Source organism: Aotus nancymaae, unplaced genomic scaffold (assembly GCF_030222135.1).
Source record: "Aotus nancymaae isolate 86718 unplaced genomic scaffold, 86718_ANA_hifiasm-v0.15.2.pri h1tg000010l, whole genome shotgun sequence".
In the NCBI taxonomy this organism is placed as follows: Eukaryota; Metazoa; Chordata; class Mammalia; order Primates; family Aotidae; genus Aotus; species Aotus nancymaae.
In genome coordinates, this window is record NW_026988421.1 from 8,897,278 (window position 1) to 8,922,425 (window position 25,148).

Sequence of the window (25,148 nt, forward strand, 5' to 3'; positions counted from 1 at the left end):
AAAAGGAGACTGATCTTGGATATCCAAGATTATTCAGAAAGTCAAAATCTACCTGTACAGATAAAGCAGCTCAAGAACCATGAGAAACCAGAACAAGAACGGAATCTTGCGCTGGTGTAAACCATATGAAATTCTCAATGTTTGACGATTGCCAGCGTGGCAATTCATGTGGTTCAACCCAACAGCAGCCAGCCAGACACTGGAAACTCGAAGGCTCTGAAGAAGTACAGAGGTGCACCCCAATTTACTCAGCACGCTGGGTGCTGGCTTGACAGATTTGATTCATGAATGTCAAAGTACCCTCTAAAGGGTACAAAGGAATTCTGTTATTCAGAGAAGACTTTTGGGAGATCCACTTTCTAAATTAAAAATAATTCCTCCACTTTTTCATTCAGTTTTTGTTTGTTCGTTTTTTTGAGACTGAGTTTGAGTTTTTTTGAGTCTTTGACAAGACTCTTGTCACCCAGGCTGGAGTGCAATGGTGCGATCTTGGCTCACTGCAACCTCCACCTCCCGGGTTAAAGCGATTCTTCTGCCTCAGCTTCCCCAGTAGCTGGGATTACAGGTGCCCGCCACCACGGGCAGCTAATTTTTTTGGTATTTTTAGTAGAGATGAGATTTCGCCATGTTGGCCAGGCTGGTCTCAAATTCCTGACCTCAGGTGATTCACCTGCCTTGGCCTCCCAAAGTGCTGGGATTACCGTCGTGAGCCACAGCACCCGGCCCAATCCTTGGTCTTAACAGAACTATCTCTTTTCTACCAATCCAGTAAAAACAACACAACAACACAACTCTGGATAAATATTCGGTAACAACGACAAGGCACCAAAATTGCTCATTCCTTACTCAAATACTTCCCTAGGTTAGGTTTTAATCATGTCTGCATTCTGCCCCACGTTCTGAGTCTTTCCATGAGGAGATAAAGCCAAGAAGCTGGCCAAGTTCTCAGCACTGACATCTCTGCTTAGCCACTGGTCCCTTCCTGTATTCTGTGGCCACTCGTGGTCAGGGTTATGGTAACACAACTGCATTGCCTCACGTATTACCTTCCTTGGACTACAGAGAGACCACGGATGCAGGCGGAGCCCCAGGACATGGTGTCTCAGGAAGCCCGGCTCTCCCACAGCTCTGCCCCTGGAGGTTTCAGAACACAGGTGGGCAGCTGGGCCAGAGCTGCTGCAGTCCCGGCTCTGCACTTACTAGCTGTGTCCTGGAGCATGTTAACATCTGAGCCTCAGTCTGCTCAACTGTGAAATGGCAGCCATGACAGCAGCTCCTACCTTCTACAGATGGCATGAGGATTTATGGAGACGCTCAGTGAAACATACCAGCATGGCTCCTGGAACGTGGGAAGCGTCCAGGCAAAAGGAGCCATAAGATCATGCGCCACTCACCTACTATGGGGCCTGGGACAAGTCACTTAAAACACACACTCAGCTGGGCGCAGTGGCTCACGCCTATAATCCCAGAACTTTGGGAGGCCAAGGTGGGAGAATCACGAGGTCAAGAGATCAAGACCATCCTGGCCAACATGGTGAAACCCCATCTCTACTAAAAATACAAAAATTAGCTGGGTGTGGTGGCTCGCGCCTGTAGTCCCAGCTACTCGGGAGGCTGAGGCAGGAGAATCGCTTGAACCTGGGAGGTGGAGGTTGCAGTGAGCCAAGATCGCACCACTGCACTCCAGCCTGGGCTACAGAGTGAGACTCCATCTCATAAAAATAAATAAATTAATAAAAATTAAAAAAAAAACAGTTTCCAGCTTGGGAGGGGCCTTCAGAAGCACCCATCACACCCCCCGCTGGACTGCAGTTCTCAAGAGTCATCCCGCCAAGTCCAGCGCCATCCTCTGCTCAGAGCCTCCTCTTGCCCCTGCATCTCCCAACAGACGGGAGCACTGGGTGAGAGTGATCTCAGCGCCCTTCCAGGCTTTGCCAAGGGAGGGTGTGTCCCACTGACTGCGGCCAGAGGCCCCTGCGTCTTCCTAAAACGGTGGTGGTCAAGGGAGCCAAATGGGACAGAGAGGGGGAGGAATAGGAGAGACAGAAAGGGGTGCCCCACTTCTCACTGGAAACTTCTGTACACTTTCTGAGTGTTGGGACCTTCGTCCCCAGCTAGGGTTTTTCCTTTAAGTTAAATTCACACGTAAGTAAGAACTATGGCTGACTCCTACCTGTAAAAGAAACATCTAAAATTCTACATCAGTGCACGGCTGCCCTGGAATATCACTTCTGGACTGCAGCTTCCCGTCCCGTCTATCCTGTTCTCTGCCTTCTCTCTCACCAGGCACCTCCTCCTAGTTTTAAATAGGTGTCTTGGTTCTGTCAGCTGCCCACCTGTACCCCAAGGAAGGGGGTCAGCAGAGGCTGGCCCCTAGGTCCCTGTCCTCCCTCATCTGGTTTAAGTCACCACCATTCCTCCAGGGCCTGCCCAATGCCATCCTGGCTACTGCGGTTCCAGAGATGACAGGTGACCAGTTCCTCCCTCCAGGAGTTCCCAGTCCAGCAAAGGAGACGGAATTAGATATGGGTCATTTACGAGAATCTGTGGAGGGCAGTGACATAGGGGCATGACAAGTGACTGGAGGAATTCAGAGGCAGGTTTCTTCCAGAGTGGGGAGAAGGCTTCTTAGAGGAAGGGCCACTGGGTCATGAGTTCTGGGAAGAAAGGGGCAATATCTGTCCCAATCACCATGGCTTTGCCAGCACTGTGCAATGTTAGGCAAAAGCAGTTGTTTCACTGATCTGAACAGAAATTAAAATGTGTGTATGTATATTCACAGACACACACATATAGACACGTGTGTATAGAGACAGACATGTGGGGGCATACATGTGTACGCGTGTATAAAGACATGGGGCATACATGTGTACGTGTGTATAAAGACATGGGGCATATATGTGTACATGCGTATAGAGACATGTGGATGTGTACATGTGTGTATAGAGACATGTGGATGTGTACATGTGTGTATAGAGACATGTGGATGTGTACATGTGTGTATAGAGACATGTGGATGTGTACATGTGTGTATAGAGACATGTGGATGTGTACATGTGTGTAGAGACATGTAGAGGCAGACATGTGTACTTGTGTGCATATATGGGCATCTGAGCTGACCCTGAGGCTGATTCTGGAAAAGCCCAGGTTCAATGCCAAGTTTGCAGGCAGTGGGAGCAGTGAAGTCTGAATCCAGGCCAAGCACAATGTAGATGGAGAACTGTGATCAGTGTGGGGTTGCTGGGGTGTGAAGAGCAAGGAGAAGGGAGGCTGGTGGGAGGTGACATGGCAGAAGGGCAGGGGCGGGGACCCAGGTCCCTGGCTCCTCTGCCATGTGCTGCTGACCCTCTTCTCTGACTGCCACCAAGAAATGAAAGAAAATGAGCAGTGAATCCAGCTCTGCCCCAGGAGACCAGAAGACAGCTAACTTGAGCATTTCCTGAAAAAGAAACAGCCCCTTCTCTCTCCTGGAGGACGTCCGTTTCAAATGGGGACCCTGAAGGCCACGTGGGAAAATCTCTAAAATGCCCCTTGTATGTGCTGGGGGCCGGGTTGGGGGAGACCCTAGTCTCCTAGTCTCCTAGTGTCTCAGATCATTCCTAAGGTCACAAGAAGAGGCCCCAGCCCTGGCACACACCTGTTCAGGATAGGTGTGCATACCCTGCATGTGTGCGCAGAGGGGGTGAAACTGCAGGAGAGAAGAGGGGACAGGGGAGGGAGGCAGCCTCAGGGATTGCACCTAGGGTCTCACCACCAGCTCCAGGGCCCCCAGCGTACCTCTGGGCTGTCAGATCCGTAGAGACCTGGCCGACAACATCACCGTGGTGGGAAGAGGCAGCTAAGGATGGGTTTTCCGGGTCTGTGGGGACAGCTGGCTGGATGACATCATCTGCCACAGGTGAACTGGGGAGAGAAAAGGGAAAGGACCGAAACTCAGAAATATTCCTATGAGTTTTAAATGTGTTTTAACAGCACACTGCTAACTGGATCCTGACCAGGGCCTCAGTTTCCCTTTCTTGAGGGATGAGTTTGGTGCTGCTCAAAGCAGGGTCTGTCACCAGTCTATGCTAAATCTTGTCTGTGACAAGATTATCACCAGTCTATCCCAAGTGGCTGGAATTACAGGCACGCATCACCTGGCTAATTTTTGTATTCTTGGATTTCTGGTACAGATGGGGTTTCACCATGTTGGCCAGGCTGGTCTCAAACTCCTGAGTTCAAGTGATCCACTCACCTTAGTCTCCCAAAGTGCCGGGATTACAGGTGTGAGCAACTGCGCCTGGCCCCTTTGTAGCAATTTGATAGACTATGTTCACGTCTGTTAAATCTAATCGTAAAAGGACAGGTTCAACATCCGACCACACACAGGACAGTCCCCAAGACAAAGGACTATGTGGCCCAGAACATCAATAATGCCAAGGTTGAGAAACCCTGGCCTTGAGTTTCACTTCTTTTTTCTAGTAATTCATTTATATATATATACATATATGAATATTTATATGTATATAAATATGTATACATAACATATAAATTTATATATTTATATAAATATATAAAAATATATAAATTTATATATATATCGTTATTGTTGTTGAGACAGAGTCTCACGCTGTCGCTCAGGCTGGAATACAATGTTACAATCAATCTCAGCTCACTGCAACCTCTGCCTCCCAGGTTCAAGCTGTTCTCATGTCTCAGCCTCCTGAGTAGCTGGGATTACAGGTGCCCGCCACCATGCCCAGCTAATTTTTGTATTTTTAGTAGAGATGGGGTTTTGCCATGTTGGTCAGGTTGGCCTCGAACTCCTAACCTCAGGTGATCCACCTGCCTCGGCCTCCCAAAGTGTTGGGATTACAGGCATGAACTGCCACATCCAGCCTTAATTATATTTTATAAGCTTTCATCTATTATGATTTAGAAATTTAAAAATCACCCTGGTCCTTCAGGGACTGAGAGAGTCTGCAACCTCCAAGCACAGGCTGGCTCGGGATGCTGGACGAGGCCCAGTCCTCAGACACCCATTGTCTTGTAGTCAGTTACCCTATCCTTTCGTCGGGGAAGTCCCCGAGGGAATTTCTGATGAACTCTGCTCTGTAGGCGTAAGTAGCAGGACTATTCTTCCCACTCCTTGAGCAGACCCTTATTGAAAACCAATTCTCTGCTGTGAACAAGAGAGCAGTGGTACCTGCCTTCATGGGACCTCTCACGGGACAGCCTCAGGCAAGGTCAGTTTTTGTTTTTGTTTTTTTTTGAAACAGGATCTCCCTCTGTCACCCCGGCTGAAATGCAGTGTCGCCATCATGGCTCACTGTAACCTCAACTTCCAAGGCTCAAGCGATCTTCCCACTTCAGCCTCCCCAGATGCTGGGATCACAGTCATGCGTCACCTTGCCTGGCCCAGATGAGTTTTTTCTACAATGCTTATTTAGTAGCAACTGCAGTAACTGCTAAGAAGGAAGGAGCAGGTGGTCATGAGAATACAAACCGAGAGCTCTTGGCCCACAGTAGGGGCTGTGGAAAACTTTCTTGCAGTGTGGTGAGCATGCTGAGGCCAGCTCAGTAACAATGAATGTTTCCTGGTGCTTACTACGTGCCAGGAACTGTTCTAAGCACTGTATTTGATCCTCATAACAACCCTTATGAGGTGGATACTATTATTTTTTTTTTTTTGAGACGGAGTTTCGCTCTTGTTACCCAGGCTGGAGTGCAATGGCGCGATCTCGGCTCACCGCAACCTCCGCCTCCTGGGTTCAGGCAATTCTCCTGCCTCAGCCTCCCGAGTAGCTGGGACTACAGGCACGCGCCACCATGCCCAGCTAATTTTTTGTATTTTTAGTAGAGACGGGGTTTCACCATGTTGACCAGGATGGTCTCGATCTCTTGACCTCGTGATCCACCCGCCTCGGCCTCCCAAAGTGCTGGGATTATAGGCATGAGCCACCGCGCCCGGCCTGGATACTATTATTAAACACATTTTACAGATGTAAAAAGTAAGGCAGAGAGAGGCTGAGCAGTTTGTCCAAGGTTACACAGCAGGTAAGTGGCAGAACCAGGATACAAACCCAAGCCTGACCCCAGGAGTCATGCTCTTAATCTCCACACATGGCTTTGTCCCAAAGGTTGAAGAGTGAGGAAGGAGGAGGGGCTGGGCACGGTGGCTCACGCTTGTAATCCCAACACTTTGGGGAGGCTGAGGCTAGAGGATCACTTGAGGCCAGAAGTCGAAGACCACCCTGGGCAACATAGTGAGACCCTGTCTCTAGAAAAAGTTTTAAAGCTTAAGAAAGGAAGAGTATACCCCTACCCTCAGCCCTATCCCCGTTCAGGGAGCCACATATTGAAAGCCCTGAATCAGGAAGGAGTTTGGTATTCTAGAAGAACTGCAAAAAGTCACTGCAACTAGAGTATAGATAAAGAAGGGGGAGTCCAGCTGGGTGCAGTGGCTCACACGTGTAATCTCAGCACTCTGGGATGCCAAGGTGGATGGCAGGTCACTTGAGGTCAGGAGTTCGAGACCAGCCTGGCCAACATGGTAAAACCCAGTCTCTACTAAAAGTACAAAAATTAGCTGGGTGTGGTGGTATGCACCTGTAATCCCAGCTATGGGAGGCTGAAGCACAAGAATCTCTTGAACCTGAGAGGCAGAGGCAGAGGTTGTAGTGAGCCAAGATTGCATCACTGCACTCTAGCCTGGGTGACAGAGGGAGACTCTGTCTCAAAAAAAAAAAAAACAATGCAGGGACCATGAGGAGGAAAGGGGGACAGAAGACAGATCACAAGGCCAGGGCAGAGAAGTGGGACTTGATCCTAAGCAGAAGAATCAGCCTGAAGCTTCAACCCAATGTTCAGCCATAAAGTGCCTTTGGCATTGAGATGAATGAGAGCGGGTGGTCCAAGGTAAATTTCCACAAACTATTTTCTTAATACAATTGGACTAGTACATGTGTGCACCCATACTTTACTGCTTATTCTCCATTCTCCATGTTCCCACTCATCATTCCACTTCCTCCAGAACAAGATCCTGAAGCCATGCGACCACACCCAAGGAGTCAGAGAGAGAGATTTCTAGAAGGGGAAATGGAAGCAGCAGCCAGCCCACAAGCGTGAGGATGGCAGGAGCTCTGGATGGGTGTCTTGGTCAATCACAATGTGTAGAATCCTAAACTACAGGCAATATGCACTTTCCAAAGTCAGAAAATCTGAGTGGAAAAACAGAGCCCCAAAGTTTTGGCAGCACACACTGAAAGACGTAAAAGACTGTTTCTTTTGACACAGCCACAGTTCTTCCAAGATCTTATCTGAAGGAGATAATTAAGGGCATGGGCAAAGATGCTGATCACAGCTGTAATCAGGACAGCGAAAAACCTGGAAACAACCAAAATGCCCCACAGTAGAGGACAGTACATCAAGTGAAGGCACACCCATAGGATGGGCTCGTTTGCAGCTGTTTAAAAAGTAAGGCAGGCCAGGCGCGGTAGCTCACCTGTAATCCCAGCACCTTGGGAGGTGGGATCCACCCACTTGAGGTCAGGAGTTCGAGACCAGCCTGGCCATGGTGAAACCCTGTCTCTACTAAAAATACAAAAAAATTAGGCAGGCGTGGTGGCGGCACCTGTAACCCCAGCTACCCAGGAGGCTGAGGGAGGAGAATCACTTGAACCTGGGAGTCAGAGGATGCAGTGAGCAGAGATCGTGCCACTGCACTCCAGCTGGGGTGACAAGGGCAAAACTCTATCTCAAATAATAATAATAATAATAATAATAATGATGTAGATCTTCATGTATCTAGATGTAAATGTGTCCATTATTAATAGAAAATAAATTGAAGAAACTTAGCAGCACATTTTATGTGTATATCAATATTCACGGGTATGTATGTCTCTACAGTCCACGTATAGACATACACACATGAGCATGTGACAGAGAGAGAGCGGGGGGAGGGGGAGGGAGAGGGGGAGAGAGAGAGAGAGTAATAGCCTGAACAATGAAGCAATGTGGACAAGTAATTGCCAAGGTGTTAATGGTAATTCTCTTTCAGTGGTGAAATCATTTGTGTTTTTTCTTCTTAATGAAATTTATGTCTATTTCTAGTTCTATGCTGAACATATACTACTTTCATAAGTGAAATAAATTAGAAAACATATACAAGAAGTTATTTAAAGTGCCAGGGAAAAACTTCAATGAACAACTCAGTGAAAGCCTTCAGAGATGGAGACAATCAGAACGCCACTGTCTTTTCCCTGCTTCTGTATTCATATTTTCCACTGTGAGCCTAGACTTGCCGGCCTCATTCCAAGGCGGGAATGCAGTCAGGCTTCATCCATTAGGCACCACTGGAGAAAATGAGGTCCCAGTGAAGAGGACATGGAATAGAAGACATCTGCCCACATATTCTACGTGATGGCATTTTCGTCTAAATTCTTTGAGATGGAATTTTTTTTTTTTTTTGAGACGGAGTTTTGCTCTTTGTTGCCAGAATGGAGTGCAGTGGTGCAATCCCGGCTTTCTGCAACCTCCACCTCCTGGGTTCAAGTGATTCTCCTATCTCAGTCTCCCGAGTAGCTAGGATTACGGGCGCCCACCACCACGCCTGGTTAATTTTTGTATTTTTAGTAGAGACGGAGTTTCACCACGTTTGCCAGGCTGGTCTCAAACTCCTGACCTCAGATGATCCGCCCACGTAAGCCTCCCAAATTGCTGGGATTACAGGCATGAGCCAGTGTGCCCAGCCAAGGGATGGAATTATTTTATTTATTTATTTATTTATTTTTTGAGACAGAGTTTCACTCTTGTTACCCAGGCTGGAGTGCAATGGCGCAATCTCAGCTCACCACAACCTCCGCCTCCTGGGTTCAGGCAATTCTCCTGCCTCAGCCTCCTGAGTAGCTGGGATTACAGGCACGCGCCACTATGCCTAGCTAATTTTTTGTATTTTTAGTAGAGATGGGGTTTCACCATGTTGACCACGATGGTCTCGATCTCTTGACCTCATGATCCACCTGCCTCGGCCTCCCAAAGTGCTGGGATTACAGGCATGAGCCACTGCGCCCGGCAGAATTATTTTTTTAATCATAAACACTTCCCTGACTTTTTTCAGACAAAAGATCTTGAACATAATTAAATACTTTCTCAATGACACTCAGTCGTCCTAGGCAACTGTGACATAAGTGAGTGACATTGGTGCTGTGGCACCAAATGCAACCCCTATATGTGAAGTTGAGGGGGCTGGATTCCAGTCCAGGCCCACCATGGATCTAAGCCAGGGGACTTCTCTGAGCTTTAGCCTTTCTGTCCGGAAAAGTGAAGGCGTGGGACTACGCAACACTCAGCCTTGTCCCTCACTCTCAGGCCATCAGCTGTCACTTCTGCTCACCCACTCACCTGCCTCCTCCTGCCAGCTTATGCCTTGCAGTTCTCTGCTTCTAGCAGACTACAGGCTAAGAAACATGGCTGAGGGTGTTAGAAACAGTACATAAATCAAGAGTCAACAGGCTCTGAATAAAGATCTACAAACCTTCCATACCAAATCATTATATATAATGATATAAAAATAAACACATGTGGATAGACACATATACATTAGGTTGAACCATAGGACTGCTAAAAAAGAAATAAACTGTCCAGTTTACACTGTGCTGTCAGTTCCAGGGCCTTTCTGACTTAGTAATGGTCTGAATATTTTACAGGTGGCTAAGGATGGGAGCGAGCTGGTTTCTGGGGAAATGGGAGGATTTTTCTAGAAAGCTCTTCTCAGAACAACTCTCAGAGGCTATAAACGGCTTCTAAGTTCTGCTGGTGGTGGTTCTGGGACTAGAGTGACTGAGATATTTTTCATAGAAAAAAAAATCTGTCAGATTTTAACCACCAGCTGCTGCCACCAGCTGCTGCAGCCCACTATAAATTTAGTCAGGCCAGCAAACGGTTGATTTGCCACTGGAATGTCAGGGAGAGAAGGCTGTCCTATCAACAAGTGCTTCTGCTGAGGGCCATGAGTCACCCCTTTCAGAGACTGGTGGAATGGACCCTGCCCAGAGAGGACGACATTCAGTCTCCAGCCTTAAAAGCCCACATCTTCAGTTCTGTACATATAATCCAGGCCACGGGAAGAGCCCTGTGGCAGGCACCAGGGTGGATTCCATGGAAATCGCACATCCCAACAGTGACAGGCTAATTGAGCAGGAGGAGCTGAAAGTCCACAGCAAGGAGAACTGGGAACGGTGATGTCTTCATTGGCTCAGGCTGCTACAACAGAATCCCATAGATGGGATGGCTTATGAACAACAGAGATTTATTGCTCACAGTTCTGGAGTCTGGGAAGTTCAAGATCAGGTGCATCTCATGAGGATCCCTTCTCACTGCATCTTCACGTGGCAGAAGAGGCAAGGCAGCGTGGTGAGGCCTCTTTTATAAGGGCACTAATCCCATTCACAGAGGCTCTGCCCCTATGACCTAATCACCTCCCAAAGCCCCACCTCCCCATACCAGCGCCTTGGAGGTAGGGATTTCAACACAGGAATTTCGGGGCTGAGAGGGATACAAACATTCACACTGCAGCAGGTGATAACAGAAGAACAAACTGCCATAGAAACCCAGGATTCCACAGGCTGGGATGATCCAGGAAGGTCCTGAGAGGAGAATAGCTGAATCAAGCAAAGTGCTTCAATAGGCTGATGTGTGCAAAGGGCTTTCCAGATGAAAAAAAAAAAAAGCTTCTCCCTCCCTCTCTCCAGGATGGTTCTGTCTGAAAGGCTTCTGTTCCCTTCCCCTGGTTATTTATTAAAAAGAACAGTATCCAGTATCAAGGATAACAGGAGCCAGGTTCTCACAGAGAAGAGCCTGCATATACAGAAGGTGGTTGGACTCCAAAGAACCCACAGGTCAGGGCGCAATCAGAGGGATCAGATAAATCCAGAACTAGCTGTGGAGGGCTGTGTGCACACATGCGTGTGGGCAATCACACACCTACTTCCAGCTTTCTCCTTGGGAGTCATGTCAAAGGACAAAAGAACCATGTAAAGGGGCTCCCGCTGCCAAATCTGGGACTATTTGAGCATCACACACACACACACACACACACACACACACACACACACACACACAGAGTTCTGGATTATAACCCATGGAAGAGAGTAATAATCTATGCATCCATTTAGATCTAAATAAAGACATGAACAAATGGGGAAGAAGGGAAAGCCCCCCTTACAATACAATGCCAGCTCGTTAGTCCATGTAGAAGGGGCAATGCACACAGAACACTGCCATGGAAGAACCATTATGGCAGCGGCCAATTCAGGAAAGAACCATCAAAGGATGCCAAGGCAGGCGGGGGAGTGTAAAGAAGGAAAGGATAGGCCGGGCGCGGTGGCTCACGCCTGTAATCCCAGCACTTTGGGAGGCTGAGGAGGGCAGATCAGGAGGTCAGGAGATCGAGATCATCCTGGCCGACACGGTAAATCCCTGTCTCTACTAAAAATACAAAAAATGAGTGGGGTATGGTGGCACGTGCCTGTAGTCCCAGCTACTCGGGAGGCTGAGGCAGGAGAATCACTTGAACCCGGGAGGTGGAGGTTGCGGCGAGCCAAGATCGCACCACTGCACTCCAGCCTGGGGGACAAAAGCGAGACTCTAACTTGGAAAAAAAAAAAGATTAAAGAAGATTATTTACTTATCTTTAAATGAAATCAGTTGTTCAGCTGAAATAAATTTACATCATTCTAAGTAACAATGTGCTACTTTGACGTTTTTCTATACAAATTGGGTAATGTAGAACGCTTTTTAAAAATTGTTTTTTGAATTAAATTTAATTTTTTTAGATATAGGGTCCTGCTCTGTCACCCAGGCTGGAGTACAGAGGTATCATCATAGCTCATTGCAGCCTCGACCTCCTGGGCTCAAGTGATCCTCCCACCTCAGCCACCTGAGTAGCTGGGACTACAGGCGTGCACCACCACACCAAGCTAATTAAAAAAAAAAAATTGTAGAGATAAGGTCTCGTTATGTTGCCTGGGTTGTTTTCCAATTGCTGGGCCTCCCAGAGTGCTGGGATTACAGGCGTGAGCCACCACTCCGGCTGAGTAATACAGCTCTTATGACTCTACAGCAACCCAACTCAGGAGCAGGCTCCCTGGAAACTGTGCGCCCCACTTCAGAACACCCGTGGAGTTCTCACCAACAGAGTGAGAGCTGAGCCCATTGCTGCTCACATCTGTTGACTCCAGTTTTGAAAAGAAAAGCAAAACCTGTCACAAATCAGCAAAATGGAATCTTCTGAGATCTGCATTTTCGTGGCCAATTCTAGGCTGGGCATGACCCACTGGCCACAGTTAGAAGCCACAGGACAGACACCACAACATGAGGAACACACAGGACATCCTTTTCAGAGCTGCCCTCGGCATTTTTCCGGGTGAGAGGCCCACAGACCCAGCTGTGCTTTGAAAGGTAGATTCCCCGGGTTCCTTGGGGCAAGCACAGCGGTGCTTTTTAGTTATGATGGAAAACAACTCATCTTTTCTGGATCTGACAAATGGCTATGAGGTGGACAAGTGTGGCCTGGCAATCTGTAGGCCAGGCATGGGGTGGGGCCAGGTGAGTAATAAGATTTCTAAGACCAGGCCAGGCACGGTGGCTCACAGCCATAATCCTAGTACCTTGGGAAGCTGAGAGGCAGGTGAATCACCTGAGCCCAGGAGTTCAAGACCAGCCTGGCCAACATGGCAAAACCCTGTCTCTACTAAAAATACAAAAAAACTAGCCAGGTGTGTTGGCGTGAACCTGTGGTCCCAGCTAATATGGAGGCTGAGGAATGAGAATCACTTGAACCCAGGAAGCAGGGGTTGCAGTGAACCAAGATTGCACCACTCCACTCCAGCCTGGGTGAGCAAAACTCTCTCAAAAAAAAAAAAAAAGATTTCTAAGACCAGAGAGGTTGACCTCTCAGAGGAACAGAGGAGAAACAGCGGCCCTGAGATTTCAGGGACTTCACCTATGTCTCAGGCATGCTGATTTTATTTTTGGTGATAAAATTTGAATATACATGAAATATTAGAACACATTTAAATAATTACGATAAAAGCATTAATGCTAACAGCAGTCATAAGGGCAGCTCACATTGTGAGCACTTGTTTGCCAGGTGCTGTGTGACGGGCTCTGCACGCACTCACTCATGCAGCCCCTCCTCTCAAGTGGATGAAGAACAGAGTCAGGATTGAGACCCACGACCAAGAGCACAGGAGCCAGGAAAGTGCGTAGCATGCTCGGGGCCTGACTCAAGCTCAGGAACAAGAAGATGTCTCCCACAGGACCCTGGGGAAAGTAGCTTATTGAAGGGACCTCGGAGCCCATGCAGGGAGAACAGATTTTCCACTCTCAGGAGAGAAAGTCCAGCAATTTAAAGACTGAGCCTTCAGCTTAAAAAAAAAAGGAATTATTTTTAAAAAATACTTAGTTACTTATATGTGTAAGGTATCTTAGAGCTTTGCCAAATGCTGCTTTTATGATTCCTCATCACCTCTATGAAGAAGGAAGAGAAGTTAGTTTATAGAAGAGGAGATTGAGACTCGAGGAATTAAGCAACTTGGCAAAGAGACCCATGGCGAGAACCCTGGCCCTGTCCTCATCTGGGAACCCACGCTGCCTCCCCGGGTCTTTGCTCTAGTGGGCTCGCCATACTCCCTGTCCAGAGTTCAGCGGCACAGCCCCAGGGGAGACACGGAAGGTGGTAGAGGCCACTGGCAGGGCAGGGAGAGGTGGCGGAGCCAGCAAGGGGATCGTGGCCCCCAGCAACAGGGCAGGGACCCTCTACCTTCCCTGCTGAATTCTCAGCGCAGAGTCAGCAATACATTTACTGGAATGAAGGAACCAAGGAAGAGGCCCAGGCCCAGAAGCCAATGAGGCTGATACAACGTGACGCTTTGCAGCCACATGAAAGTGCACATTAGCCAGACGCAGTAGCTCACGCCTGTAATCCCAGCACTTTGGGAGGCTGAGGCAGGTGGATCACCTGAGGTTGGGAGTTCAAGACCAGCCTGACCAACATGGAGAAACCCCGTGTCTACTAAAAACATAAAAATTAGCTGGGTATGGTGGCACATGCCTGTAATCCCAGCTACTTGGGAGGCTGAGGCAGAAGAATCGCTTGAACCCAGGAGGCGGAGGTTGCAGTGAGCCAAGATCATGCCATTGCACTCCAGCCTGGGCAAGAAGAGCAAAACTCTGTCTCAAAAAAACAAAAGTGCACATTTGCCCATTTCAATTATGAGCTGTGCTTGGTCACATTTTGAAGCCAAATTTTTTAAGGTCCCAAACATTTATTTAGATACTCCTGTGAAGCCTGGGAGCCTTCACAGATGAAGAAATAAAATGCCACTCCTCCTCCCTCTTGAGAGGTAGCGTAGGGCAGAGCCCGGGCCCACACTGCCCAAGCCTGACCCCACTCCAGCAATAAAGAGCCGTGCAACCTTGGAAAAGGTCCTCTCGGAGCCTCAGTATCTTCATCTGTCAAAGACGGCAGTGACAGTCCTGCTTGGAAAGGGAGTTGGAGAGGATTCCTTGTGACCAGTAATGTGAACATTTCTGTAGCACGGTGCCCAGCACGCGCAAAGTGCTCCACAATTGATGGCGCCATTAAGACAAACACTACAGGATGTGCTATTTCCCAAACACAAGACACTGAATGTACTGTTTCAAAGTACACATGGCCCTCCCTCCCGCCTCTCCTGCACACCCAGGTGTGTGTCTCAGGTGCACAGGCTGCTCCTTCGGGCACCCCAGGCTCTATGTGAATATCAACTGGGTCTTGGATTAATAATGAATACAGGGCCAGGAGCAGTGGCTGACACCTGTAGTCCCAGCTACTTGGGAGGCTGAGGCAGGAGAATCACTTGAACCAGGAGGCAGAGGTTGCAGTGAGCCGAGATCGCACCACCGCACTCCAGCCAGACGACAGAGCAGGACTCCGTCTCAAAATAAATAAATAAATAATACAAGTGGCAACAAGTGAAGGGAAGCACTGGTACGAGCACCTAGTGCACGCCAGGCTCTGTGCAGGCCCTTCATCACTGTGAGCGATGTGACAGCAAGAAGTCCCTCTCCCCAAGGCCGCACTGGGCTGAGCTCCATCCCGGCCGCTCTGACTCCAGCTCTCTCAGGGAATGACCTTGCAGCCTTACAGCAGCATTGACTCAGGATGTGCAACGTGCAACGAAGAGGGAGTGGCATGCAAAGGGCCAAGCGGGTGCTGCCTCCCTAAGGAGAGAGTGTGAGCAGCAGCCAGGGCACCAGCGTGGCTCTAACCACCAGGAAGTGGGGGCACAAGACCCTTCCCCTCCAAGGGCTGCGGGTGCCTCTTCCACTCAATGAGGGTTTCGGCTATTCGTTTCTAGGTCCCAGCCCAACAATTTTCTGATCTGAAAATTGTTTCAGGTCTCAGGATCTTAGCAGAGTCATAGATTTTCCCTGATTCTAAAACCACACAAGCAGCAACATGACCTCCATTTGCTTTCCCTGCAATGCAATGAGGTGTAGACTCTGCACAAGGAGCGAAGCCACAGAGCCCACAGTTCAAGAGAGATGATTCACTCACTGATTCAACAAGAAACTGCGGAAAATCTGTTCTGCCAAACACAACACAAGGCACTGAGGATGCAGAGAGAAATGAGGCCAGGGCTGTCAGCCATCAGAGAGAGACCTCGCTACACAGCTGACCACAAGCCAACCTGGGAGCTCTAGAACACAGAGGCCTGGGCCAGCTAAGTTGCTGGGATGAACCGGTTTCAGTCAAGGTATGAAAGCTAACACCGAGGCTGGGTGTGGTGGCTCATGCCTGTAACCCCAGCACTTTGGGAGGCCAATGGGCGTGAATCACCTGCAGTCAGGAGTTTGAGACCAGCCTGGCCAACGTGGTGAAACCCCAACTCTACTAAAAATACAAAAATTAGCCAGGCATGGTGGCACATGCCTGTAATCCCAGCTACTTGGGAAGTTGAGGCAGGAGAATCGTTTGAACCTAGGGAAGCAGAGGTTGCAGTAAGCCGAGATGGGTTGCATTCCAGCCTGGGTAACAGAGTGAGACTCTGTGGAAAGAAAGGAAAGAAGGGAAAGGGGAAAGGGGAAAGGGGAAAGGGGAAAGGGGAAAGGGGAAAGGGGAAAGGGGAAAGGGGAAAGGGAAAAGGGGAAAGGGAAAGGAAGGGAAGGGAAGGAAAGGGAAGGAAAGGGAAGGAAAAAGGAAGGGACGGAGGGAGGGAAGGAGGTCATGTTGCTGCTAAGTAAGGAAGAACTGCATTCATAGTATGTCTCCTGGTTTGCATTTTAAAACAATGCTAATGCACATAGGCTACAGGAGGTGTTAGGAAATCCATCTCCCCTAAATCAGTACTTTTAACCATAATGAGATGAAAAATATAAACACCACTAACTTTCCATTTGCACAGCACTTTACAGTTTGTTTATCAAGTATCTTCATGTGCATGGCTTCACTGGCCTCCCCAGCTTTGAGAGCCAGGTGGGCAGGGATAACCAGCTCCACCATCCATGAGAAGGAAGGTGACTCAGACACTTTACAACTTCACAACTTGCTCAACGTCACACAGCTGGTAAAGGGGAGGGCAGGAACTCTAACACAGGATCTTTGTCTCTAAATTCTGGGCTTTCTCTATCCTGCCCTCCCCCAATCTAAGGAAAATAAGTCTTGGGGACTTTGCTTTCTCTCAATTAGCAGCCCTGAATACACTTGTCAAGTGACAGACTGAAACCCTATAGCACTGCGGATAGTGGGCAGAGGGAGGGGGACAGAGGTGATACTCAGCACATCTGAAATGACACCTCCATTTCAGAGGATCGTCAGCTCTACACTCCCTGGGGAATGTCACTTGCTCCTCTGCCTGTTTCAGACGCATTGCTCTGCAAACTTTGGTTTTCCCGGGTCTTCTTTCTCATGCCTCTCATTTCTCCTGAATGATTTCATAATCCTCAGGATGTTCTGTCATCACAGGGTGTTGCTGTGAAAATAATTATTGGAGTTATAAACAAGGACCGTGACCTCAACAGAGGAGAGGCAGAAAAAAACCCAGCCAGCCACCAAGGAGGAGAGGACTTCACACACCTTGGTCACAAAGGGATAAGCAAGGGCACCCAGCCCTGCAGCCATCTCCAGGCTCCTCTAGCCAACACTAGTTACTGATTTTATTGCCAACTTCCTAAACCATCTCCTGATCATCTGTGCAGAAGTTGCAAGGGCCTGCTAAACCCCAACTACAGTAAATCCAAGAATGGTTTGCCATTGGCTGTGGAACCAAGCCCTAGAAAAACACACACACATACACATGCATGTACGCACACACAGGTGCTCTCCATCAAGCCCTCATTCTCTCCCAGCTTCATCTATGCTTACAGTCCAGAGCTGGGCAAGCCCAGAAACCCTTTCTTTCATCCTCCCAATGAGAACTGTCTCTCGTGATTCCTCAAACCCTGGCAGCATCCTCTATCTGGATGCTATTGGCATTGGGGTGAGGCAGTTCTCAGCCGTGCAGGACTCTCCCATGATAGCGTCTCAGCCCTCCTCCACTAGATGCCAAAAGCGTCCTCCCCAGTCACTGGGACAACCAAAAATATCCTTCCACATATCCAGACATCCCCTCCTGGGGTGTTATCCCCTACCACAAAGCCTGCCCAATACGTGCATGCTCAGGTATCTCACACACACACACACACACACACACACACACACACACACCCCTCCTTGAAGCAGGAGGGCTGTGTCTTATTCAATTCAACCACCATCTACCTCCCGGGCCATGTCACTCTTGTGGCGTGGCATTGTGAACCAGACATATCCTTCCTCAAGCAGTGTCTGTCTCCATAGAAGCATCAAACACAAATAACCAGGCTACAAAGCCAAATAAAACCAACGAGGCCAGCCGGGCGCGGTGGCTCATGCCTGTAATTCCAGCACTTTGGGAGGCCGAGGCGAGCAGATCATGAGGTCAGGAAATCGAGACCATCCTGGCCAACATGGTGAAACCCCGTATCTACTGAAAAATACAAAAATTAGCTGGGGGTGGTGGCGCGTGCCTGTAGTCCCAGCTACTTGAGAGGCTGAGGCAGGAGAACTGCTTGAACCCGGGAGGCGGAGGTTGCAGTGAGCCGAGATCGCGCCACTGCACTCTAGCCTGGCGCCTGGCAACAGAGCGAGATTCTGTCTCAAAAAAAAAAAAAAAACGAGGCCACAGGACTTGGCACAGAGAACACCAGGCCAAGTGTCTGGGGGCTGGGGTTGGAGTCCTACCTTGATGTGTGGCCCTGGCCAAGACCCTGGACTCCTCTGAGTCTCCCCTTTCGTATCTGCAAAACGAAACCTTGATCGGATTAAGTTTCCTTCTTGCTAAATCATTTTAAATGTTCAAGCATGTTTCTTGAACATTGTTTTTTAAGAGAGAAAAGAGGATGGCTGGAACGGAGAGACAAGGGGCTAATTCTATCTAGTTCCACAGAGGGGGCAGTATTTGACCCGAAGATTTCCATACAGCAGTTCTGTAACCCGGTATATGAATAACTATAATACAAGCACGCCATACTCCACAGTCACACTTCTGAGGCTCGGGATGCAACTTTTGATGAGAGACTAGTGACGGTCCAGGAGCCAAGGAAGAGGCTCTGGGTAGCTGAGCTGCTGTGGCATTTGCACAAGGAGGGTAGCTGCTGGCCTATTTGCTGCTCTGATTCCCCTCCCAGAGAATGAGTCCCAGGCAGAGCCTGTGAGAAGGAGCCTCGTGGGAATCCACTCACCCGCCTGGCTCAACCGGCCCCATTCTCAGGAGGCCCTCCGCCTGGCCTCAGAAGGGAAAGCCAGCTGCTCTCGGAGGGAACTCACAGTGCAATTCTCAACGAAACCCTCCAAATTCCATCAACTGTCAACCCTAAAAACACTGCTGAAGATTCGACTGTGAAATCTGCACGTGCATCTGAAAGAATGAAAATCACAGATGAAACATTGCCTCACCTCACAGTCCCAGAAAAAGTTATTTCCAGATAAATGGAAATGGCTTTGAAATGTGGCCTCAACAGGGAATCAGAGAAACAAGAGTGGGGAGAGTTCTCTGCCTGGTAGCAGAGCCGCACCTTCCTCTGACAGCACAGGAAACTGCCCTAGGATCCTCAATGTCCCACGTGCTGTGACACGAGGGCCCCCGACCCTCTCTGGCCACCCCTCCTTAGGCCCCGCTTCCATTTCCCCTCCACAGTGTCTATTTCAGCTGTATTTCCACCCCCATCACAATCTCCCATCCTAGCATTTGACAGAACCTGAAGACAGCAACAATAGTAACAGTGATGATGATGAAGCCATTTTAAGAAAAGACCAGGACAGGACAGAGGAGGACACTCGGCCACAGCGTGGTGCATTCGGCGCTCGGAGCCTGGGCAGCAAATCCCAGTGCCCGATACTGGATTTCCAGGACTCCCCGAGGCAGAAGAGCACTCTGCGGCGAGAGCCAAGGACGCGGAGGGGACGCCCGGGAGGATCACGTGCTGCGCCCGATCCCCGAAGTGCGCTCAGCCCTGCTGACGTAACTATTCGGGAATTTAAAAGTCCCAAACTCGAAGGAAATCCAGCGCAGAGTTTTATGGCCAGTCCACGCGCCGTCGTGGGCCGCTGGGGATGCCCTCGCGCCACCCAGTGGGACCACAGGAGCTGGGAAGGAGCCTGGGGAGAAGGCGCGGAGGCCGCCCAAGGGCGGGGACGCCAATCCTGGCGGGGATCCCGGTCATGGGCGCCGACCACAGCCACGCGCGGGGACCCCAAGCGCGAGCGGGAATCCTAGCCACGGGCGCGCGCCCCGACCACGCACTTTGACCCCCGTGCTCCCACTCAAGGAAACCAGGCTCCCAGGCGGACACTCCGGGCCCCGCGGTCTCCCCGCAGCCACACTCCTCTGCCAGCAGGGGACCGAATGTGTAGTTAGCCACTTTTCCACCCTCGGCCAGTCCCTGCCGGGGACGCCGAAATGAGCTTCGGCCACTTCCAGTACGCCTGAGGCTGCGGGCCAAGGTCCTGGGGGCGCCAGGCTTGTCCTGACCCCGGCCGCCCGCCCGTGGCCCCTGCACTTACCCGCCCGGGGAGACCGGGGATGGCCCGCAAGGAGCCGCCTTCGTTCTGAGACGCAACTGCGAGAGAGCCGGGGGGCGCCGGGCTTTCCGAGTCCGGTGGCGGCACGGCGCGTGGGGTTACCACGGCCCAGCGCGGCCCTGGGACGCAAACTTTCCCGGGACAACGGCGCAGGGCCGGCGCGGCTCCCCGAAAGGCTCGGGAAAAGTTGCAGCACAAAAGGCCAATGACTGGGCGAGCGGCGGCGGCCGGGCCAGGCTCCTCCCCCAGCCCTGGGCGCTCCGAGCCGGGCCAGCGCTCCGCCAGCTGCTCGCGCAGGGCGCCCGCCGCGCTCTCCTCCCCGGCCAGGAATGCGCAGGGCTGGCCCGCGGCGCGCCCAGACGCACCGAGGGGCCCGCGGCCGCAGAGCGGCAGGCGAGAGACGCACGGACCGACGGACGCGCGGCCCGGCCGCTGCTCCTGGAGGCACTGCAGACTTCCAGGAGTCTCTGAGTCATGACAACTTGTTACTGTTCTTAGTTTTTCCACGGCCTTCCCACTACGCCTGGCAACGCCAGGAAGGCTGTGGCGTGAGAACGGACTGGGAAGGTCAAGTACAGGCCAGGCGGCCCGCGCTTCCTCCGCTGGGCCCTGCCCCCCTGAAGATACCCGGGAGCCTGTGAAAGAAGCTGGGGGTGAAATGGTGCCTCGCTTGTTCCTGGAGCCAAATTCCGACCCTTTTTTCTTCACCTGCGTGGCCTTAATGGTGCTTAACCACAGAAACAGCGCGGGCTGTGCTGGACAGTTTGCAAACCTTGTGACCGTGCGTTCTGTTTGGCTGGTGCACCCTCTGAAATCGGCAGAGGTTAAATCCAAACCAATTCCCGCTGCCATATTTCTAGGAATTGTGTCTGTATCTATTGGCATGTGAGGTTTGTTTTCCTTTACGGCCCTAATTAACTCCTTCACTAACATCGACCTCACCCCCAGAAGTGGTGCTTACCTGCCAACGTCATGGCATGTCACCTTTTCTCTAGAAATTTCTGCAGCTAGGCCCCAATCATGAAGCGCTTGTGACTATATATAGACACCAGGCTTCCCATTTAAAGTTTAATGTCACAGAAAGCACTGCTATAGATTATATACCAGGGACCAAAGGGCGAGAGACTCAGAAATTACTCGGCATTTCCTTTCCTCCTCTTAAAGAGATAGATCCTAAGGTCCCCTAATGAGGATTCTCTGTAGAATAAAGAAATAGACTTTTACTGCCTTCTGTGAAAATATTGTTTTTTAAATAACTCAATGCTTCTAAGAGTCACATTTCTGATGGAAATGTAAATAGATTCCTTGTTCACATGCTTGTCACGGGTTTCCTGGTATCATATTAATGTGTCAATTTCACAAGTTTGATAACCGAGACCCAAAAAGGCTAATTTAAATGTATGCCATCTGCTGTCGGTGAAGTGAGAATAGGAATGCCCAGTCTTCCAGGTTCTCATGCCCTAAATGTAGGTTATATCCATTTCTGGTAGAAACATACACTGCTCACCACCATGTACAGTCCAGCACCCCAACTGGGCAAAGAGCTAAGATGAATTTGAGGTGCCATCCCGTTCATGTGGAACAGCACCGTGCAGTTGACAGATGCACATCCTTCAAGACAGAGGAAGGTGCCACTCTGTTTCTAAACCTACTGGTAGGTCTGTGTGGTTGGCAAAAGGAAGGCCCCAGCAAGATGGCCACATCATCCCGGGAGTTGTGAATATGTTAAGTTACATGACAAAGGGGAATGAAGGCTGTAGATGGAATTAAAGTTGCTAATCACCTGACTTTAAACTAGGGAGGCTATCCTGGAATATCCAGGTGGACCCAATGTCACCATGAAGGTCCTTTAATTGGAAGGAGGAGGAAAAAGAGAGTCAGAGAAAGAGCTGTGGCTGTGGAAGCAGAATGAGTGAGAGATGAGAAGATGCTGAGTTTGAAGATGGAGGAAGGGACCAGAAGCCAGGGAATGTGGGCGGCTTCTAGAAGCTGGGAAAAGCAAGAACGTGGATTTTTCCTCTAGGGCTTCCCAAAAGAAACACAGCACTACCAAAACCTTGATTTTAGCTCAGTGAGACCCATGTTAGACATTTTACCTACAGAACTCCTAGTAAAATAAATTTGTGTTGTTTTAAGCCAAAATTACTAGTTTTGTGGTAATTTATTATGGCAGCCACAAGAAACTAATGCAGTAGGTATCTGGTTATTATTGTGACTTAATCCCTTCTTTGAAGGATTTTAAGATAGCTTGGATTTCATTAATATCTCCAGAGTCTAAGGTCATTCACTGCAAGTGAACCACTCTGAATGAGGAAGGCTGACCTCAGCACCTCTCTGAGGAACGACTGAGCTCGGGCAGTGCAATGGTCTTGGGCAGCCAGCATTCAGACACGGCCATGGTCCCATGTAGGATCAACTCATTAGAAGATGAAATCAAGGGCTTCTCATATCATACAGGACTGAGCCTCAAATCCTGCCACACAGAAACTCTTGGCCAACCCACATAGCTCTGATCCTAGCCACGACCAGAAATCTTGCCTAGATAGTGAACCTAGAGCTACAGTAAATGTGCACAGCCATCTTCTCCCACTCCAAGTCAAGGTAGCAATGCAATAATGGCACAGAGGAGGAAAGATGCAGGCTTGTGCTCTCTGTCTTGGGATACCTGGACTCTACTGAAGACTAACTTGCAGGCAGCAACACGTGCCTTAGAAATTGCATCCATGGCTGAATATTTATGTAGGCTGAATCTTCACTTCCTAAGGATTCTTGCTCTGAGTACCAGGCTATGGTTCTGCAGCAGGGTAGTCTGTATATGTGTTTACAGCGAGGCTCTACAGTAGCTGCTCAACTATCTTCTCCAGAGTCCTAGGGTGTCTGGAGTTATCTTAAAGGCATCCATAGCACCTGCAAAGACAGCTGTTTCACTTTTATTTGTCATATCTTTAAGATTCACATAAGATTTTATTTGGAGAAGAGGTTCATTAGGAAGGAAGGGGGGAAAAAAGAAAATGCGAAAACACTAATTTCATAGAGAACTTACGCCAAAAACCAAAGAAGGAGACTGACTTACCCGGGGTCAAAGGCGGCATCGCGACAGAGCAAGGCTCTGGAACGCAGACTTTAGAAAACTGAAGTGGAGAGAATCGTGTAATGCACGCTTTGTGTAACACGCAGCTCCAACGTTATTTCAAATGATGGCTAATTCTGTGTTAGCCACAATCCCACTTTCCCTCTGCTACTCAGATTATTTCGAAGCAAATGCTGGACAGCATCATTGCATCAATTAATATTTCTGTCTGAATCTCTAAAAGCAAGAGCTGGAAAGGGAATTTCTGAAGTCTAAGTCTTCATTCTTCCTGAGCCCCCAGCCTCCGCTCAACAGGACTAGGATTGCTGAAGGGATGTCTATGACATGAAAATATCACTAGGAGACAACCACAACCACCAGGCTGTGGGGCTGACGCTTAGTACCAGTAAGGCTCACTGGGTTAATGTTAAAATGCAGATTCTGGGCCCAGCTCCTAGGCATTTTGATTCAGTATGTCAGGGAAGGGGCTCAGAAATGTGCATTTTATCAGGGAAATGCAAATTAAAACCTCAATGCTATACCACCTCACTCCTGCAAGAATGGCCTTAATCAAAAAATTTAAAAATAGTAGATGTTTGTGTGGATGTGGTGGAAAGGGAACACTTTTAATGTAAACTAATACAACACTATGGAAAACAGTGTGGAGATTCCCTAAAGAATTAAAAGTAGATCTACTATTTAATCCAACAATCCCACTCCTGGGTGTCTACCCAGAGAAAAAAAGTCATTCCACAAAGAAAGATACTTGTACATGCCATGTTTACAGCAGCAAAATCTGCAACTGAAAAAATATGAAACCAGCCCAAATGCTCATCAATCAGTGAGTGATAAAGAAAACGTGGGCCGGGCGCGGAGGTTCACGCCTGTAATCCCAGCACTTTGGGAGGCCGAGGAGGGTGGATCACAAGGTCAAGAGTTTGAGACCAGGCTGGCCAACATGGTGAAACCCTGTCTCTACTAAAAATACAAAAAATTAGCCAGGTGTGGTGGCATGTGCCTGTAATCCCAGCTACTCGGGCGGTTGAGGCAGGAGAATCGCTTGAACCCAGGAGGCGGAGATTGCAGTGAGCTGAGATTGAGGCATTGCACTCTAGCCTGCATGACAGAGCAAGACTCAGTTTCGAGGAAAAAAAAAAAGAAAATGTGACATATATTTATATACTTAAAGACAGAGAGAGCATTGAACACTACTCAGCCATAAAAATGAATGAAATAATGGCATTTGCAGCAACCTGGATGGAACTCGAGACCATTATTTTAAGTGAAGTAACTCAGAAATGAAAAACCAAACCCATGTTCTCTTTCATAAGTGGGAGCTAAGCTATGAGGACTCAAAGGCATAAGATTTACATAAGGACTTTGCAGTCTTGGGGAAAAGGTTTGGAGCGGGGTGAGGGATAAAAGGCTCCACACTGGGTACAGTGTACGCTGCTTAGGTGGCGATACACTGAAATCTCAGAAATCACCACTAAAGAACTTATGCATGTAACTGAACACCACCTGTTCCCCAAAAACCTATTGAAATAAATAAATAAATATATATATATATATAAAAACATGAAATGTGCATTCTAGCAAGCGTATTTTAGATAATTCTTTTTTTAAAAAAATTATTATTATTATTTTGTTTGTTTGTTTGAGACAGAGTCTCACTCTGTCCCCCAGGCTGGAGTGCAGTAGTGCAATCTAGGCTCACTGCAATCTCTGCCTCCTGGGTTCAAGCGATTCTCCTTTCTCAGCCTCCCAAGTAGCTGAGGTTACGCACCTGACATTATGCCTGGCTAATTTTTGTATTTTTAGTAGAGACGAGGTTTCAGCATGTTAATGAGGCTGGTCTCAAATTCCTGACCTCAAGTGATCTGCCCACTTCAGCCTCCCAAATTGCTGGGATTACAGGCGTGAGCCACGGCACCCAGCCTGTAGATAATTCTAAAAGAG

The 25,148-nt window shown here is 49.1% G+C and overlaps 1 protein-coding gene across 11 annotated transcripts in view; it reads right to left on the reverse strand.

The window, feature by feature from the left end:
- Positions 1 to 25,148, reverse strand: part of TACC2 (transforming acidic coiled-coil containing protein 2) — a 251,580-nt gene that overhangs the window by 113,679 nt on the left and 112,753 nt on the right. For all 11 annotated transcript variants that reach the window (XR_010341737.1, XM_064373782.1, XM_064373779.1 and 8 more), the window contains one exon: positions 3,778 to 3,903. Coding sequence is in view for 10 of the 11 variants with exons in the window: in XM_064373782.1 (XP_064229852.1) it covers positions 3,778 to 3,903 (126 nt within the window). In the remaining variant the exon portion in view is untranslated. The remainder of the gene's footprint in view (positions 1 to 3,777; positions 3,904 to 25,148) is intronic.